The sequence below is a fragment of the Gordionus sp. m RMFG-2023 genome, chromosome 3, assembly GCF_954871325.1.
Source record: "Gordionus sp. m RMFG-2023 chromosome 3, tfGorSpeb1-WG-v2, whole genome shotgun sequence".
NCBI classification, from domain to species: Eukaryota; Metazoa; Nematomorpha; class Gordioida; order Chordodea; family Parachordodidae; genus Gordionus; species Gordionus sp. m RMFG-2023.
The window spans coordinates 47,567,829-47,586,998 of NC_088777.1; the positions used below are offsets into that span (position 1 = coordinate 47,567,829).

The 19,170-nt window shown below is 28.9% G+C and overlaps 1 protein-coding gene across 2 annotated transcripts in view; it reads right to left on the reverse strand.

The window, feature by feature from the left end:
* Positions 1-227: 227 nt before the first annotated feature.
* The window catches only part of LOC135926511 (uncharacterized), a 29,008-nt gene continuing 10,065 nt past the window's right edge, over positions 228-19,170 (reverse strand). The window contains exons 3-14 of one of the 2 annotated variants that reach the window (XM_065462417.1): positions 18,831-18,911; positions 13,960-14,025; positions 13,363-13,571; positions 12,552-12,867; positions 11,099-11,195; positions 10,532-10,624; positions 8,896-10,198; positions 7,553-7,664; positions 5,266-5,401; positions 2,939-3,138; positions 2,718-2,871; positions 228-2,597 (exon numbers count right to left, since the gene is read on the reverse strand). In XM_065462417.1, coding sequence (XP_065318489.1) covers positions 718-2,597; positions 2,718-2,871; positions 2,939-3,138; positions 5,266-5,401; positions 7,553-7,664; positions 8,896-10,198; positions 10,532-10,624; positions 11,099-11,195; positions 12,552-12,867; positions 13,363-13,571; positions 13,960-14,025; positions 18,831-18,911 — 4,647 coding nt within the window. In that variant the 3' untranslated portion in view covers positions 228-717. Of the gene's footprint in view, positions 2,598-2,717; positions 2,872-2,938; positions 3,160-5,265; positions 5,402-7,552; positions 7,665-8,895; positions 10,199-10,531; positions 10,625-11,098; positions 11,196-12,551; positions 12,868-13,362; positions 13,572-13,959; positions 14,026-18,830; positions 18,912-19,170 lie in introns of both variants that reach the window. The other variant, XM_065462416.1, reaches the window with a different exon arrangement.

Below are 19,170 nucleotides of genomic sequence, written 5' to 3' on the forward strand. Positions count from 1 at the left end.
GACTAATCTATGTATAAACGACATTTTTTTTATTAATTAATTTAGAAAATTTGAAAAATTACAAGTTATTTTATTATGTAAAATATTTTTTTTTTCCTTGTTTTTTTTAACAAAAATATATAAAATATAAATGCAAATAAGTGTAATTTTTCATTGAATATTATTATTTCAAAGTCATAACTTCTCTTATATATAATTTATACAATTCTAAATAAAGAAGAAAAAAAATATAATAAAAATGACGGATTTTTTTGTTTATAAACATTTTACATTTTTGATAATGAATATAAATATTATTTTTATATATATATTTTCAAGCGACATTACATTTTTATTCAAAGTTAAGGATATTTTTGTTTGCGATAAATTAGTAATTTATAAAGAAATATTATTAGTATGATAAACGGCTCGTTCCTATTTTTTTAAAAATGGCCAACCCCAATATTTTATCCGGAAAAATATTGAGCAAGGCCTGAAGATTTTGATCTGCCATGGCACAAATGTTCGGACATCTATCCGCAAAATCTCGAGGCAATAATGTTTTTTGGCTAAAATATTGAGTTTGCCATTTTTAAGAAATCGGTTTCAAATCGAGTCGTTTAGAAAAAAAAACAATAGATAAGTTATATTATTTATAATAAGCACATTCATGATTAAAGAACTTGAAAAACGGTTAAATTATGGTACACATATTTTTATCATGAGAAAGAAAAATAATCATTGCACATTAATCATTCCCAGAATTTTCATGATCCTGTAGTCGATAAAACTCGCAAATAGCGTCGAAAGAACGTGGTGGTCAGAAAATAAATCGTCTAGTCTATTCGCAACATTGACATCGCTATTCGCGCCACGACCAATTTTTTTAAAAATAGCTGGAATCGTATTTGATTCCTCGTATCTCCCTCTCGTGGAATCGTGCGCTCGCAATAGCCTATCCTTTTCCGTTTGAATTTTATGTCTGCAAGACAAGTATAGGAAAGACGTGGAAATGGAATCGGATAAAACACTTCTGGCTAAATCGGACGCACAATTTTCGATCAATTTTATATTGTTGTTCGTGTCGAGGTCCGTTTCCATCAATTTTCCTCGGTAGCTTCTAAACGTGGCTCTATAGATAGCTTCATTGACCATAGTTCTGGAGAGGTGACAGGCGAAGAGGGTCAATCGAAACGCGTTTGGTAACCTTTTCGGGAATGTTTCTGTGGGTTCGCCCGAGTACAATGAAAGTTCCTTGTAAATAATTTCGTGAAACCTGTTGAGCTCTGACAAAGTATCGTTCTGATTGGTCCCATTTATCGCGTGTTTAGTTATAACGTTGATTTCGTTTAAGGTTCGTAACAGCTTGGGCATAAATTTGTCCCTTGGCTTCAATTCTCTCAAATTGACGTATAAGTGATATAAATTTGGGAGCTTATTGTTGGGTTTTAGCGAATTTCGAATATCGTCCAAAGATGGATTTCCTTTGAAGAGGATTAAAAAAACGTCTAAACTTACCATAAACTCTAATAACCCGATAATTATTTCTTCCTTGAGTTGTTTACTTTGATCAAAATTTTCGTTTAATTTGCAATGGTAATGCTTATCGTCGGCTTTGCTCAAGGAATAATAATGTTTAAAATGGACGCCCAATTTATCGCATTTGTCCTGCAAATATTGGCAAAAATTACCCAACTCATTTAACGTCGTGCCAGGTGAAGCACACGCTTCGTTTTTCACAAGCGGCACAGTATACTCATCGCAATGCGCAGATATAGCATTGTCAAGGATAGCGTTTCTATTTTCCAGTTTGTCGTACTCGGGCTCACCTTTACATAATTCTTTTTGCGGGAAAGGCAAGGGTATCTTACATTTTTTGAAATTAAAGGAATTGATTTTGACGTTGGAAGATGGTGAGTTGAGCGGTATGTCGTTGTATTGATGATTGCAAGTAGTCCTCAAGATTTCTTCGGCTTCCTTGAGTTTAGCGATTAGGGTATCTCGCTTTTCGGAAGATATTTGAATGCTGTTTTCAGAATGGGCTGATGTTTCCACGGAGGAATGCTTATCATTCGTATAAATATGCCCACCATTTTCGAACTGATGTTCGTTGGAAAATAATTTGTTCTTTTTCTGGTAGGGCAAGAGGGAGATATCTATTATTAAACCCCTGATCTTGGTTAGGGTCATAGAGGAAGAATTCCAATAAAACTTGGCACGATTTCGCGTATCATCGTAGACCAGTTCGCATCTACGGAGAGCGCCTTGGAGAGCCTCTATCCGCGAATTAGCATCGCTCAAAGATTGAGCCAGTTGAGAAACCTTATGATCATCCTCCTTATCCAAATCCCCTGATTTTTTGAAAGTGACAAAATCTTCCGTGTTAGGAGTTTTAGGGGCAGCATCAATTTCGTTGGATAATAAAAGGAGCCGTTCATTTAGGCCTTCGTTCTCCTTTTCCCTAGCCATCAAAGTTGCAGACAGTTCGTTTAATGAAGCCTTGGTGCGCTCGAAGTCTTCCTTGAGTTTCTTGTATTTGTGTTTCTCCTTGGAAAGTTCTTTCTTATTTGTCTTAGTGTCTTCAGTCTTGCCATTGGTCACGTGTTCCCCGGAATTGCCTAATTTACATAAAAAAAATTGGTAACTATACATATTTTTAAAATCTATATTGCTTCCACCCCTCCCACACCCTTCGTTCATTTAGACATTTATACCGACCGTCGTATAATTATTGAAACCTTTAATCAGTTTAGTCGAATCTTGATCCTTCATTTGATCTTTCAGAATTTTTATTTGAAGGGTATTGAAATCGGCGAGTTCGTTTACTTCCAGCATTTTAAATTTGTAATACTTGACTTCTTCTTGAAGTTTCTCGATCAGCTGTTTATCATTCTGATGAATATAAATTAGGTTTACGTTTTAAAAAATGAATGAATAAGATAGGAAGAGGTTAAATTACTAGGTGATGGTTATCGAATCCATTTTGCATTTCGGAGGGTGTAATAGTTTCATCTTGTAATAAATCGTTGTTGCTCTTTCCTTGATTGTTAATCCGATTTTTAAAGTTTTTCAATATAGAACTAAAGGGTTCTTTAGAATTGGCGTGTATCAAATCCTGATTTACGTGGGACAGGAAGTTTATAGATGACGTCTTTGAAACTTTTCCAATATTTTCGAAGTCTTTTATTGGAAAAAAAAATGATGAAACAATTTATAATGGCCATAACTGGGAAGCCCGCCTAGCAGATAGAAAAAGTTTCCAGACTGGCATGGTTAACTTATTATTACACACCAGGCCTCACAACTTGTACCGGGCCGGGCAATATATTACGGACCGAGCCCGAAAAAAGTTCGCAGGATAACTAATGACTAGAGATAGCAATTGATATATTTAGTCAGGCGAAATATTTAGTAAAAATCTACGCTTAAAAGTTGCACCTATTTCCTCTATATGAGGAATTATGATTGCGTAAAATTTTTTTTATCATCATGGCATCTCTGGTTAGGGTTCGCAAGATAGGTTCGATGATTGGATGAGTTTTTTCGTCTAAAACCATATAAACGGGGTTAGATAGGGCTAGGAACCAATATTAAAAAACCCAAGATTAACGAAATATTGTTCTTGGGTTTTAAATATAGATATTGGTTAAAATAGTATTTTCTATTTCTTGTATAATATTGGTGTTGGTTTAAATTCACATTTATTGATTATAAGAATAGAATACCCGCAATTTGAAGTTTTAAAATAAACATGAAAAAAAAATGAAATAGCATTACTGTTAAAAAACGGGGCTGAGAATCAACTCTCAAAATTTTACTAAATCCAAATTCTTTTTTTAAACTAGGAAATTAAGTGATGTGAACAGGCGAGTAGACAGAAATTCTCTACTAACGGGAATGGGAGTGGGGATTTTTTTTATATTGAAATGATTATTATTGGAGCATTAAAAATTTATTAGAACTAATCATAATATACAATTTATTCGAACCAATCATATTTAAAAATATGTTAATTTCTAACACAGATATTAAAATATTAGAAAAATACAGATTATTAAAAACGAATATAATAACGGTTAAAAAAATATTATAGCTATACAAATCGGTATGTAAATCACAATAAAATATAAAATAAAACATTCTATAGATTTTAAAGGTTAGTCAAAATATCGTTCATAAATGAAAATTTAATCATCTTTGCGATTGGTTCAATTTTTTAATAATTTGTTTTGTGTTAGGGTCGGGGATTAGATCTTGACGAGTAAAGCTAGTCTATTCAATCAATATTAAGATGCCATACTTTTGATATTGGTTTTTATTCTCTGTAATGAAGAAAAGGATCGTTTTCAGTATCATCATCATTATCTATAATTACTAACACTAATTGTTCTTTATGATATCAGTATCATCGTCATTATCTATAATTACTAACACTAATTGTGCATTATGATATATTTAAATGATTAGATAATAATAATAATTGATATGTAAAAAAATTTATTCATTCCACAATAAAAATAAACTTATACAATTATACACCAATATTGATATTACAGTATAAAAAAGTAAGTATTTGTACAAAAGAAATATGGATGTAAAAAGTTTAAGCAATTAAAAGAAAGTAAATAAAAAATATACCGCGATATAATGATCCATGAAAAAAAAACAAATATTTATATATATTTATCTATTTTTAATATTAGTATTGGTTTATATTGTATTTAATATATCAAACCAATATATTTCGGTAATTGTATTGATTTTAATATTTAATTTATATTGGTATATATTGGTATTGTAAATCAAGAATATATTGGTATTAGTCGCACGCCTAGGTTAGAATAAGGTTAACATATGTGTTAGCGTTACTTTTATAAATGTATTTATTTTTTTTTAAAAAAAAAGGAACGTGCGATCGTAGATTTTTACCTAACATCACCTGACTAAATCAATTATATAAAATTTGCCTAGGACTGATGCATCTATTTAATGTGTATCATATCATTATAAATCAGCTGGTTACACTCCATTTTTAGTTCCCCGTGTAAAATAGTTTATACTAAAATTTAACATAAAAACAAAATTCCGTCACGGTAATACCAAAATGGCGTGCTAACTTAGTTTATTTCTATTCAAAAAACGCTTCAAATCTCATTTTAAGGAATAAATTGTCAGTCAAGATTGGCCTAAATATAACAATTCCTATCTCTTAGTCACGGCCATTTACAAAAAAAAAATCGCAAATGATTTGAAAAATTTTTTAAAAAAATTTAAATGCCATTTTACCTTTTGAAGGATCCGTAGACTCATTGTTCATTCCGTTATTAATGCTCTTGATTTCTTTCCTCAAATCTTCGTTCTCACTTTTAGTTCTGTATAAACGAGATCTAGTTCTTTCAAGCTGAGCTTGTAGATATTCCACCTTGCAAAAAAAAGGATAGATGATTGAATTTTAAAAAGGAACAAAAAAAATTTACTTCCGCTTTCAATTTATCAGCTTGCATAGCCGATTCCGCATTCATCCGAATTTAATTTTTTATTTTTATGATAAGGTGATGTTCGAATGTTAGGCCAATAGGATTAGTGGGAGAAGGTATCCCGCGAAATATTTTACCCAATTATAAATTTCTTTTTGAAAATTTGAAATGTGAGTATATAGTTAATATTCGAATTCCCAAATTTTCTGAAGAATAATTTTTTTTTCTTCCTTTTTCAAATGGTGATAAAGAAAAATAAAATGAGTTAATTAAGTGATAGAAAAGCTAATAGATAAAAAAAAAATTATATTTATGGGCCAAATGGAAGATAAAATAATTAAGAAAATGATATTAATTTATTTTTCCTTCCCTTATCGAATCGAAATGATGGGATAAAATGATATGTGAGTGGTTGTTAAATATATATATTTTTTTGAATTTAAAATAATTGTATTTTTTTTTTGTAACAAATTATCACAATTTCTTTTTTCCTCTCTCTCTCACTCTAAATTCAATGCTATTCTCGTAAAAAAAAATATATATATTATAATAAAAAATAATTATATTACTATAATAAATAATTATTTCGAAGGCCTTCGTTGTTTATATTAATAAAAAAATATAATACCCTACAGTTACCGTTTTGCAAAACATTCATATTATAAGGTAATAAAAAATTTTTTTTTGATATTTATATTTACACATTATAATTTTTTTTTTCTTTCAAGAAGTGAGAGTGAATAATAAATACAGTGTTGTGCAGATTTAATTCAAAATATTTCCATATTTATTAATTTATTTGAAAATAAAATTAGACTGGTAAAAAATTGTGTAAAAAATAACATACTTTTTACATATATTCTTATCAATTTCAATTTTTTACGAGTTAAATAATTTTATTTACAAACAAAAACACTGTAATTTTAACATAAAAAAAAGCATTGAATTGCAGCTTTAAAAATAATCGAGCTTAAGTTATAGCTGGGTAATGGATAAATGTTGGTTTAATCTTCAGGAGCGTGCCAGAAAAAAAAATCGGTTAACATTGAGGAGTTTTAATTTATATTAGTTTCTATTTGAGCGGCTGGAAATTGGTTTAAACTGCTAAAAATGTAGTAATTACCCAAATATACTCTTAAGTTACTCATGCGGATTGAAATTTTTTTTAAACAAATAGTGAACGGACACATTTCTAATGCAGATCACTAATGTCAACGAATATTTTGCCATCAAACAGGCACGCGCTTCTACCATGGGAGAGGGTAGTTGATGCAGGATCATCCATTGAAATTGAATGGGGGGTTGTAGGAGGAAGTATAGTTTTGCTCATTTTGATACCATAGGGTGTGGGACGGGATAAAGGATAGGAGCTGATAAGGAGGCATATCGTCACGGGGCTTAGAGGGTGTAGAGGCGCCTGCCTACATGTCTCGCCGGTTAGGTTTAAAAATAAATTTGAAAAAATAAAATAAAAACCGGGGTCAGGTTGGGCCCAAATTGTTTTTTACAAAACCCGGACTCTTAGTTTTTCACTAGGCACACACTTGCGTAACCAAAACATATTTCTATAAATTTTCAAAGATTTAACATTTTCGAAAGTTTTTACAACTTTTCGAATTTTTAGCTCATATTTTCAATTTCTTTTTGAGATGATCAACAAAATAGCCAAACTTATTTTTAAAAAAAATACTAGCTAGACCATATAGGACAGCTTTATCTTAAGACATTGTTGCTTTATAAATAAAATTCTTGCCTTCTTATCGTTTTTTTTAAAAAAAGGAAGATGGCCATTTTTATAAAATGGAGGTTCGCTGGCTCTCCCAGAAAATACCATAAAATTGGAAAATGAAATGGGAGATAGAATAGTATAATAATAATTCTCGGCGGACTATGTAATTTTATTTTACTTAATTAATTGCTTAAAACTTATAAATATTTAATTAGGTTAATCAAATTGAAAAATAGGCTTTTTTAAAAAAAAATAAATTAATTTTGATTTAGTCGATCAAATTGAAATAATCGTTATTTATTGTGCATGAAATCTTTTTCAATTATTTATATTTACAAAATAAAATATAAATTTAAAAAAAGATTACTTTTTTAATATCCTTCTCTCCTTTTATCTCGAGTGGCGCATCTTTACAATTGTTTAGAAGTGGCTGACACATCGTTATTTCGGATACACCTTTAATTTCAACTTTTTTCCCGCTTAAATAATATTAGTATTTTTTTAAAAAAACTTATCCATGTAGAAAAAAACATTAAAAACAAAAAATAAATTAATGTTTTTAAGGTTCTGTTAGTTTAACAAAATTTTGAAATAGAAAAATTAAATGAATTTTCTTTATAGGCTGTGTCCAAAAACATTTTTTTAAAAATTCGAAAATTTTCAAAAATTTTGCAAATTTTGATTGAAATCGTATATTTTAAATTTTTGAAATATATAAAATTTTCTAGAATTATGCTCTGGCTGGTCCATAACTTTTGGATATGTTTATAAATTAAAAATAGCTTATTTAATTTTCATTAAGTTTAGAAAGAATTTTTTGATATTTTGGACACACAATTTAATGGTATAAGCGAATTATAAAATGATTGTGATAATGACGTGTCCAAAATATCTAAAAATTAAATTTACAAACTATTGAAACTTTAATGAAAATAAATAAATATGCTTATTTTTATTAATAATAAAATATGTCCAAAATATAATTCATTAAAATTTGCGAAAGTTTTAATCAGGATTTTAGACCCGAATTTGGGTTATTTTAAACTTTATTTAGCGGAAATTTTGATAACAGGAACTTAATCGAGAAACCGTTATGAGGTACGAAACCGTCCCTGGTCCATATTACCCCGGGTTTAATGAGGTTGCCCATAAATCGATCTGGTCTCAAAATGCCCTACCCAAACAGTTTTAAATTTTTGAACCTGAATTCGGGTCCTGAACCTTGGTTTTAATACTTTTCGATATTTTTTAAGAAAAAGATTTTAGACACCCAATGAAAAATCTCTGACATATTTTGGCAGAACGATATGATTGTGATAATGAAAAATTTGTAATGTAGATTATACATTCCTTAAGGATTTTTAATGTTTTCTCTTTTTTTTCATATCTAGTTAAAACGTTAAAATAAATTGAAAAATGGCACGTGTCTGTAATTAATATTGTAGACCATCAGATGATGTTGTAGGCTAATGATTAATACAAGGAGCCGCCATTTTAATAAAAAAATAATGATAAAATCACCCCACTAATTGGTTTTTTTTAAATGTCTAGTGGGGTATACGACGTCATTTTAAGAAAATTTTCTCCGCAAAAAAAAAGATGAGATATAGACTAACCAATCCTAAAATCGTCTGCTAAATGTCATAAATTTATTTAACGCATAACACAGTGGCATTGGCAACATTTAAACATAGTTATTTTTTTAATTACCTTTTCGCGATTTGCGTATTAGGATCTTTGTCCAAATTTTTGGAGATAGCTTTATTATTGAACGATTCTTTGGATTTCCCATCTTTATGAGGGGTAGACGCGTTCATATCGCGTTCATATTTCTTTATCAGGTCCGTGATATGCGCGAAACCTTTATTCTCCTCGTTCACCTCGTCGCGACATTTAGGGGCCTTCTCGCTATTATACGGTTTTGTTATGACGCGCGAATCCTCCTTATCGGTGTTTAAATTGGTCAACGAACGAGAATTGGTACCAGCGCCTCCCGATACTAAAATATTATTAGTCAAGTCGGCGACTAATAGAAATTCAGGAGCCATCATTTTATTCGGTAGAAGGCATTCGTTAGACTTGTCCCGATAATGTTTGATCGGATCAACGTGATTTATATCGTGAGACGAGCGACTAGTTTCTCTGTAATATCCGTTGTGAATCGAATTTTTGATCATTGCTTTGACGGGATAATCTTTTTCGATTCTCAAGGAACTGTTTGGGTATAGAATATTCGAGGGCTCAATCCTAAAATTTATCTCGGAATATTGGTTCAACAACGCGTTTTTGCCTCCTTTGGCGGAAATGGAGGAGAAAATAGAATTTCGCTTTTTCTTCCTGAATTTTTTTCTTTCCTCCGCTCCTACTCCTCCTCCACCGACGAAAGATAATATTCCCGATTTTTGTTCCTTTTGGAGGACAGATTTTTTAAATTTTTTTAACGGCGGATCGCTTTCTTCCCCCGAATCGAAGGGTTGCTGATACATCGTCACCTTGGCATTTTCATCTTTACTTTCGTTGAAAAGAATCGGCGTGCTACTGATAAGATCGAAGTTTTTGCGGCCATCAAGGGTGATGCCATTTAACGCCTCCGAAGAACGACTATTGATTTCGGTATTTTCAGTGTCGGACTTTGAATCCGCAGGAATATATTTGTTACGGTTGTCCTCCAGAATCTCGCTCGATCCACCGAATCTCCGATGAACGCGAATACCGTTGCCGATATCGTGTAATTTATAGGTATCACGGATGGGTTTAAAGGGCATGGACGATGCGGTGTCGTCCGAAGAGTTATTCAAAGATTTGGTTTGAATGATTAAATTTTGAGGTCTGGATGCCAGTATTTTTTCGTACTCCAAATCGTCCCGCCTGATGGCTTCCAAAATTTCGGAGTTTATGGCGTGGCCTATGCGACTAGGGGAGGATTTCCTAACATTATTCGCCATTTTATTCCCGCATCGTTCATATTTGGGCGGAGAATCCACGCTGGATGTCATGGAAAAAACGCCGGAATCTAAAGAGGTTGAAACAAACAAAAAATGCATATTAAATTTTTTTATACAGTCCTGAACTTTCCTATCCACTAGAAGCCTAGTTTGGTTCAGAGGTCCCTGGACCCCTTTAAATCTATGATGATCCTGAAGCTCACCCCCCCCCCCAGATGGTGCTATAAATATAAAATGGATGCTGAATATGTGACTAAAATATTATATTGACGCAAGTGCATCATATCTCCCGTGTTGGAGATCTATTGGCTGGCTTAAGATACCCATTTCAATTAGTTATCAAGCTATTTTTAACCAGTGCACGTATAGGACTTTTATTATTTTTTTTTTATTGAACCCACCATGATTTCTATTTTTCATATCTTCCAGCGGATACTTGTACCTCATTTCGGCTATGTTGAATTCTTCGTTGGCTATTTTCGCATTGTATAATTCTAGACAAAGTATTTTTAAATGTAAGTATATTCAAAGATTGGTAATTAAGTGCAGCCCGGTTTAGAGCGCACCCAACCCGGACTGATTAGTTTTGATAGGTCGGCAAGACTTTATTGAAAATCGGTCCAACTCCTGGTCCACGCTACGATTTAAACCGGACCGTTGACACCTATATTAATTAGTAACATAGCGAATAAAATAGAGATAATTTATACAAGAGCTGAAATTGTACGCACATACAACAGATGCGTTGCCACGAAAATCTAGGAGCCTCTCGCAATAAAGGCAAAAAATTCTTAATGACCCCTTCCTTATAATTTGCTCTATATATCCGTAAAAGTAAATAAAAGACTAGCCATTACACTTCAGGTGTATTAGTTATATAGGTTTAAACAGAGAGATAGTATCAAAAATCTTAGTTTTGTAAATTATAAGTAGTATTTATGAATAATAACTTTTTTTTTAGCGTTTACCTTTATCATTAAACTGTGTTCCATTAAATGAATGATTTGCCAAAGAAGCTTGATTTCCGTTTACATCATTATTATTGGTAGACTTCTTTTTGTTATTCTGTTATACCAAGAAGAAAATATGAATGCAAAATTTATATAATATTTATGTAATGAAAATAAATTTTTATATTTTTAAAATTACAATATTATAAAAATGTAGCAAAAAAAAATAAACATAAATTTCATGGAAAATATAAAAATTATAATTATTACTATATTAGTACCACATTATATAATTTTTGTGTTTTGGGCAAATTCAAAAAACACTTGTAAAAAAATAAAATTATAAAAATATACTAAAAATATGGTAATTCATCAGATGTTATTTATCAAAATTATACAGGAACAATAAAGTACGGAAGATTTATACAGCAAAATTTTTTAGATTCCTATCTATTTCCTTTGATTAATTTATAATTTAAAATATTCTTAAAATAATTCATCTTTTTTTTGGATTTAATACGAAGAAACTTTAAAAAATTAAACCATATCTTTCTCTAAAAGTAATTGTTATTCAAAGAAGATAAATTTTTTTGAATTATTTATGACTTATGAGTAGGTTATTATATTATAAAAGTCTTTATTTTCTCTCAAAAATTATCATATTATATTTTAGCTGTTAGAATATTTTATTACTAAAACGTTCTTCTTAATAGCCTTGGAGTTAGATTTCAAAAAAACAAATTAAATTGAAATTTAAAACTTTTATTTCTCTCTTTTTCTGAATTAACCTGGAAATTTTTTTCGCAAAAAATTTTGAAAAATAAGTGCCTTTTTTTTAATGATCTTTTTTGAGGAAAAAATTTTTTCAAAATAAATATATTATGGCAATAAATTAAAAAATGCATAATTTTTTAGATAATTATAAAAGGTGATTTGAGTTGATTATTTAATATTATAATATCATAATTATCTTCTCTCATTTTTTTTTACATATTGGGGCGGTCTTCAAAGCTTTTGAGATAGAAAATCAACAAACTTCAAAAAACTTTCATAAAAAAAATTAAGGAAATAAGGGGGCCTACATTTATAGTAAGCGCGAAATACAGAGATATCGCTCAAGGTATACGTAATTAATGACTAAAATAGAGACTAACTATATATTCGAAATACGGCTATATCGCCCAAGGGATCCATAATTTAAGGCTAAAACGATAGCATATCTTCAGAATTATGCATTTTAAAAATTCCTCATTGCTCGATCAACATGGCGAAATTGTGCTCTTGCGCTTACCATAAAAGAAGCCCAAAGCTTCTTCTTTTTTTTCTATCTCAAAAAAATAAAAACGTGTCCAAAACATTTTTTTTTGTCAATGTTTCAAAATATTAATGGGGTTTTATATGAACTGGGGTACACCGGTTTCATTCTTCTTTAGTATTAATGTATATATTTATTTTAATAATTTGAATTTACCATTTTTTCAATGGGTCTCTGGTCGTAATTTTCTTTAATCCTTGCTGGCATATCCCTCGTGGAAGATTCGAGAATACCCGAATTCTTAACGACCGGAGATACCCTCTGCACGACTGGGCTCAACGCCTTTTCTCCTGTTATATGAATCAGCGGATTGTTAGGAAATTTGTTCAGCCCGTCTTTCCGCTTGTATTTGAAGTACGCGCTACTATGTGGAACCGGTTCCTGCGAATATAATTGCGATTCTTTTCTGGCTCTATGATTCGATTCCCGATCGTTAATGTCGCCCATTAGGGTCGATAAAATTTCGATCCACCTGGAAGTGAATGTAAGATTAAAATAATAAATAATCTAGCGCATGAATTCATGATTTTAAGAGTTCTGAACTTAATTCTCTCTTTTAGGGAATTTCATCAACACAAACCCAATATAGTGATCGTCGATTTTCAAAAATGGGTCCGAATTAACCCCTGTCCGAAAATATCTTGGCTTTAAGTAGTTTCCCAAAAATCGATATATATTTGGTCCATGTTCTCAAAATGTCCAAAAATAAACAATTTACAATGTTTGAACCCCCGACATAATGTAGAAAAAATAAATTTCGGAATCTCTTTGGGGGGCCACTTTTTAAATTTGAAAAATATCTGATTTGATAGGAATTTTCCGGAATAAAACTTTTCCGACATGTCCGAAATACTAAAATCAAAATTTTTCGAATTTAAAAAATTTTCCTCAAATGATATAATATTAAGAGATACGAATTCTTCACGGACCCTATATCCCTGTTAAGATGTTATATAAAAATATATACTTTAAATATTCTTGTAGATTGTGAGTTTTGAGGTAAAACGTGTCCAATAAATCATCTAAATCCGAATTAAAATCCCGAGGTTTCTTATCTTGTGATAATATGTCGGGACCGATCGAGAATATGTATTCCCTTTTTCTTTGATTGGAATCGTTAACGTCCAGATATCTCGAGGACAAGGATATGTAACTTGGAGGGGGAGAATTTTCTAGCTTGAAGTTTTATATATAACATTTGATGTAAGAAATAACTTTATCTGGCTGGAAAATGAAATTTTAATTTATTAACCCGTCATGATAATTAATGCCAATCATTATGAAATAACTGGGTGATAATTATTTGTTAGAATCTCTAAAAGCTGATTATCGAATATAGCAACTTACTAAAACTAACATATGATAGATAACTTCCATAATTTAATATAATTTTAAAAAAAATTTACATAAAAAAACGCTACCCTTCTTCAATTAATTATTCATAAAAAAAAATTTCGACTCGGCTAGGATTTTTTTAAAAAGTTATAGGGCCGACCCGGGTATAATTGGCCCGAACCGGCATATCTAATGAGGTAAATACAATATAAAGATAATTTTTTATTACATTTTCGTCAAAAGTATACGCTAACTGTCCATTGTCGAATAAGGTGAAAAATCTTCTTTGCCATTTCTAAATTTGTCACCAAATTTTAAAATAAATTATAAATCAATTTAGTTATTTATTATTATTGTTTTTTTTAAAAAAAAATATATATATTATAAATTTTAATTTTCTGTTTTAAAAAATAGAGATATAAATTGTGAAATCAATGCTTTTTTGCGACAAAATTCGTAAAAAAAACAAACAAATAAATAAAAAATATATGTATATATATAAAAGTAAGACAAAAAATCTTTTATTTATAACTTTAAAAAATAAGAAAAAATGTGATTGCAATTCGATTTGAATTATGAAATTTTTTTTTTTTAAAAAATTAGATCTTATATTTTAATATATTGTCTTTTTTGATATTTAGGTTATATCAATATTTCAGTGAAAATTTTTATAATGAAATAAAATATTATAAAGTGTGATATGGGGGGTAATGTATAATAATTATTATTTTTTATTAGAAATACTTTATGATTTAAAAATTATTTTAAAAAAAAATAGTTATAAACTCCAAAAAAAGATTATTTATTAGAAGAATATTATGAAATGTTAGATTTTATTATTTTAACCAGGAAAAGTATTATGTTTATTCAAAAAAATTTGCACAAAATAAGTGGCCATGGTTTATGAATTACACATTAGAATATATAATGAGAAAAAGGTGAGTCTCAATTGAACACTATATAGTTTGGCATGGCTATGTGCTTTACCTCTCTCAAATCTTTAAAAACTTTGTAAGACTTGATTTTATCGTAATCGTATTTTAGCATCTATTAGAGTTAATCTACCATGGGAATTTCAGATAATTTCCCCCATTCATTTTGGTGATTTTTTTTAGTTTAAAAATTGATATAAATCAAGAGAAGTTGCTAAATTTCCTGAAATTCATTGGGTAAAGGTAGGCACCTACTCTGCGCATGCTCAAATATCGAAATTTAAAAAAACGCACGCTATAAATAATTTATTTTTAAAAAAGATTTGGTAAACCCTATAATTATATATATCGTGCAGGATAAGCCCTGAAATTTCCAGAGTTATATCAGTAATGCAATTCGTGATAAAATGTAGTTGCAATAATAAAGAGGGGTATACGAAGCTGAGGATACAGCCAAAAATCACACGGGATCTAAGTTCTCTAGAACTATCTATAGTAGACACAACCAAGATAGGTGGGACATCACGTGAGATAATCATGGAAATTGAAGGGAGGGGCTAGAGAAGAGGAGATATGATTTTAATAATTTAGTTTCCTTTCTTTGTTTTTGCTTATTTTGATTTGGTATGGGAGGGGGGGAGTGGAGGTAGGGAAATAAATTTTCATTGGCTTAAGGAATAGAAGAGTCCTTAGTAAACCGCGCCAACTTTTAATTTTTAATCAAAAAAAATAATAGATCCATTCGTTTTTGAAGAATAAATTTAGATCAAATCAAATATTCAATTATAATTAAAAATATAGAAAATTGAAAATAATAAAATTAAAAGACAATGTTAAATTGAATCTTCTTACCTTCCCCCATGGTTATAATTTTGTAGTAGTTTTGAGCCGATTTTTAAAAACGGCTAACTCAATATTTTAGCCAGAAAAATATTGCCTAAGCCTCGAGATTTCGCTAAAAGATGTCCAAACCATTGTTCCTTCTACAAACAAAATCTTCAGGCTTGCGTAATAGTATTCTGGATGAAATATTGAGTTAGCCGTTTTTAAAATTCGGCTCAAAAATGAACCATTTAACAACACTAGTTAAAAGTCACATCCTTAAAAAATAGAAGAATATTGCAAATTACTACTTTATAAAATTTATAATCATTTAATACACCATAATAGTTACGCTATTTATAAATTTTAATCAAAAGGATTTTATTTTAATAATAAAAAAATACAATTTAAATACAAAGAAATAATTGCAATAATAATTTTCATAAAAAATTTTGGCTAAACATTTATTGGAGACTTTAAGCAATAAAATTATTTCCAAATAATTTAATTAGTTTAAGAGCTTTTTTTTTAGTTTTGCTTATTGAAATGTAGAAAATAGAAACGACGACAAATGATGAAATATGAAAATACGTCCTTGCTAGCCATTTCGGAGGAAAATAAAATTTAGGTTATCATGCGACATAAAATGATATAAATCATGATTAATAAAACAACAAGATTTCAAATTGTCTAATATCACGACAAATATTCAAGAGCTTATACAATTATTCTAATAAATACGGCTAAAATATTTATGGGTCTTTTTTTCCCCATTTAAATGATCTTTCAGTGCACATAAATTCTAACACAATTTTAATCCATTTTTAAATTTTCAATAAATTTCACATGATTTTTTTATAATTATTTTCCATTATATTATTTTCAATAAATTTCACATGATTTTTTTATAATTGTTTTCCATTATATTATTTTCAAAGTATATATGGCGAAATTCCATGACAAATCAACATGAGTTTCAATTAACCCGATCCCCTCAGATTTTCCTAAAACTTTTTACTGGAGTTTGTATATAAGAATAATTAAGAAAAAAAATAACATTTTAGCCTCCAACTCCCAACAGCGACTGAGATACGGCCTTCTAAAGGTCTAAAAAATGGGACCTTTCGGGGAAAAATTCTCTCCCTTTAATTTTAAATATCTATAATTGAACTAAAAGTATCATTTAAATTCCTTCATATAGCTTTAATTTAATCGTAGGCCTTTAAAAATACTTAATGTTAGTTAAATATTGTTTAAAAAATTTTAAATGTCGAAAACCGGAAATGGTCATAAAATCAAATCGTTATTTTTTTTATTTCTCTCAATTTTTTTCCCCTCATGAATAGTTACAGAATTAATTAATAAAACTATGCAAAATTTTAAGTTGGGCCGAGTACAGGTTTAGGAGATATGGCATTTTAATTATTAATCAGTTGTAAAAAATTCGTATAATAAATATTTGATAAATCATTAATTGTGAAAATCATATTTTTTCCCCTCTTCAAAGTCAAATATTGTTTAATTAGTGAAGTTTGTCATCCGATCTTAGGTCTAGACCGGAGTCTCGGGTCAAATCGGACTAGGATCCTCAAATAAAAGACCGGTTTAGACGGTGGTTCTAAAAAAACGTCAAGGACCGATCTTTAATTTTTTTATTGAACTATTTTAAGTATTTTCGTTTTTTTCCCCAAATTTAATTTCTTTGTTTTATCATTATATTTAATAATAAAAGTAAATATCAAATCAAATATAAATAATAAATAATTTTTGACACACTTTATTATAGTCACCAAAATAATGAAATAATAAAATATAGAAATTTCTAAATATAATGATATCATATTTAAAATTTATAACCCAACCCGGCCCGAAATGTTATTTGCAGATCTCTTAGTATACAATACATATCTGCATTCGTTTTCTACTTTTTTTAGCGTTTAACGTTATTCTAAAGTCAAATAAATTTTTTTATAATATAAAACCAAAAGAGAAGCTGAATAATTAATATTTTTTATGAAATATTTAAGTTTTTCATCCCCTATTCTTTTGATTACGAGAATATATATATAATATATGTTAACATTTTTTTTAAATTAAATTTTAAAACTTTAAAAAATTTTATTTAAAAATATATATTAAAACAGAAAATTTAATCATGTTATTATAATTAAATTTATATATAAAAAAAATTTTAAAAATATAAATAAAATATCTTATGAGAACATTCCTTCAACCCATCTCAGCAAATCTAATTAACAAAGGAAAACCACAATGCTTTTGAATCTCCCTAAATTTCTATAATATATACTTGGTAATAATTAAGATGCCGGTTTATAAAATAAAAAAATGTAATTAATACTTTTATCCTGATTAAAAATATATAATAGTGGTTTGTATTAAGAAATGCAATGTTTTAAGCAAAAATGTGCAATCAGTGTATTAGAGCCCATTTCTCCATCATTATATATTTATTTTTTCTTTCTTTCTTTCTTTCTTCCTTCCTTTCTTTCTTTCTTTCTTTCTTTCTTTCTTTCTTTCTTTCTTTCTTTCTTTCTTTCTTTCTTTCTTTCTTTCTTTCTTTCTTTCTTTCTTTCTTTCTTTCTTTCTTTCTTTCTTTCTTTCTTTCTTTCTTTCTTTCTTTCTTTCTTTTTTATCAATGAAAGGTAAGTGTGGTCAACTTTAGAAAGCATCTAAATTTGGGAAGATTGTAATATTTTTTTGAGCAAATTTGACTTTAATTTTCTTAAAATGAATTTGATTGTAATGGTAAGTAAAAATCAGACTGCCAACCTCAAGGAAAAGATTTTTTTTTTTAAATGTTTTATTATAATTATACTATTAAGTAGAGTATAGTAGGGGTAATGGCTACTAAAATTGGATAATTTGCCTCAATATTCAAGTTCTTATAGAAAAAAAAATCTGCTAAGCATTGAGGTCTCAGTTAACTTATTTCGCAGCTAAAAATATTATGATTTATTGCCTAACGAACGTATATAAATAAAAATTATATGGCCTAATCTTATAATTATTCAAACGCGTGAACGATGTTCTCGATGCCCCTATTATAAACTGTCTATTCGTAATTAAAAATGTTGGTGTATTTTGTCAGCCAAATTAAATGTCTATAAATATATTTTCGAAAATATTTTCCGATTATGAATTGTTCATTTTTTATATTAAATAATTAAACAAAAAATTCTATCCTCCCCTCCCCCTCCAAAAAAATATTCTGTTCCTTGGATAATTTATCCTTCAAAGATTCTGTTTCCCCTTGACAAATTTATCCTTCGAACAGGTTTTTTTTAATAAAAAATAAAAGAAATTTAAAATACAATTTAAAACTTACGTTTCTACGGTTTTGATTGAATAAGCTTTTATCATGCGTGATAAAAAGATAGCCGGATATTAAAATCTTTCCTTGAGATTCCTTGTAAAATGAAATAATAAAATATATGCCTAATTTATATGAAAAAAATGAAAGAAAATTCGAGTTATAGTAAATATTTGATTTCCATTTAGAAAAATATCATTGAAATTGTTATTTTTTTAAAAAAAAATTTAAATTCGATAATAAAAAATTTAAAATATTTTTAAAACTCATTAAAAAATATATATTTAGATAGATATGCAATCTCCATTTATTCTATCTAGTATATATTATAAATATGAAACATTCTTAGAAAATA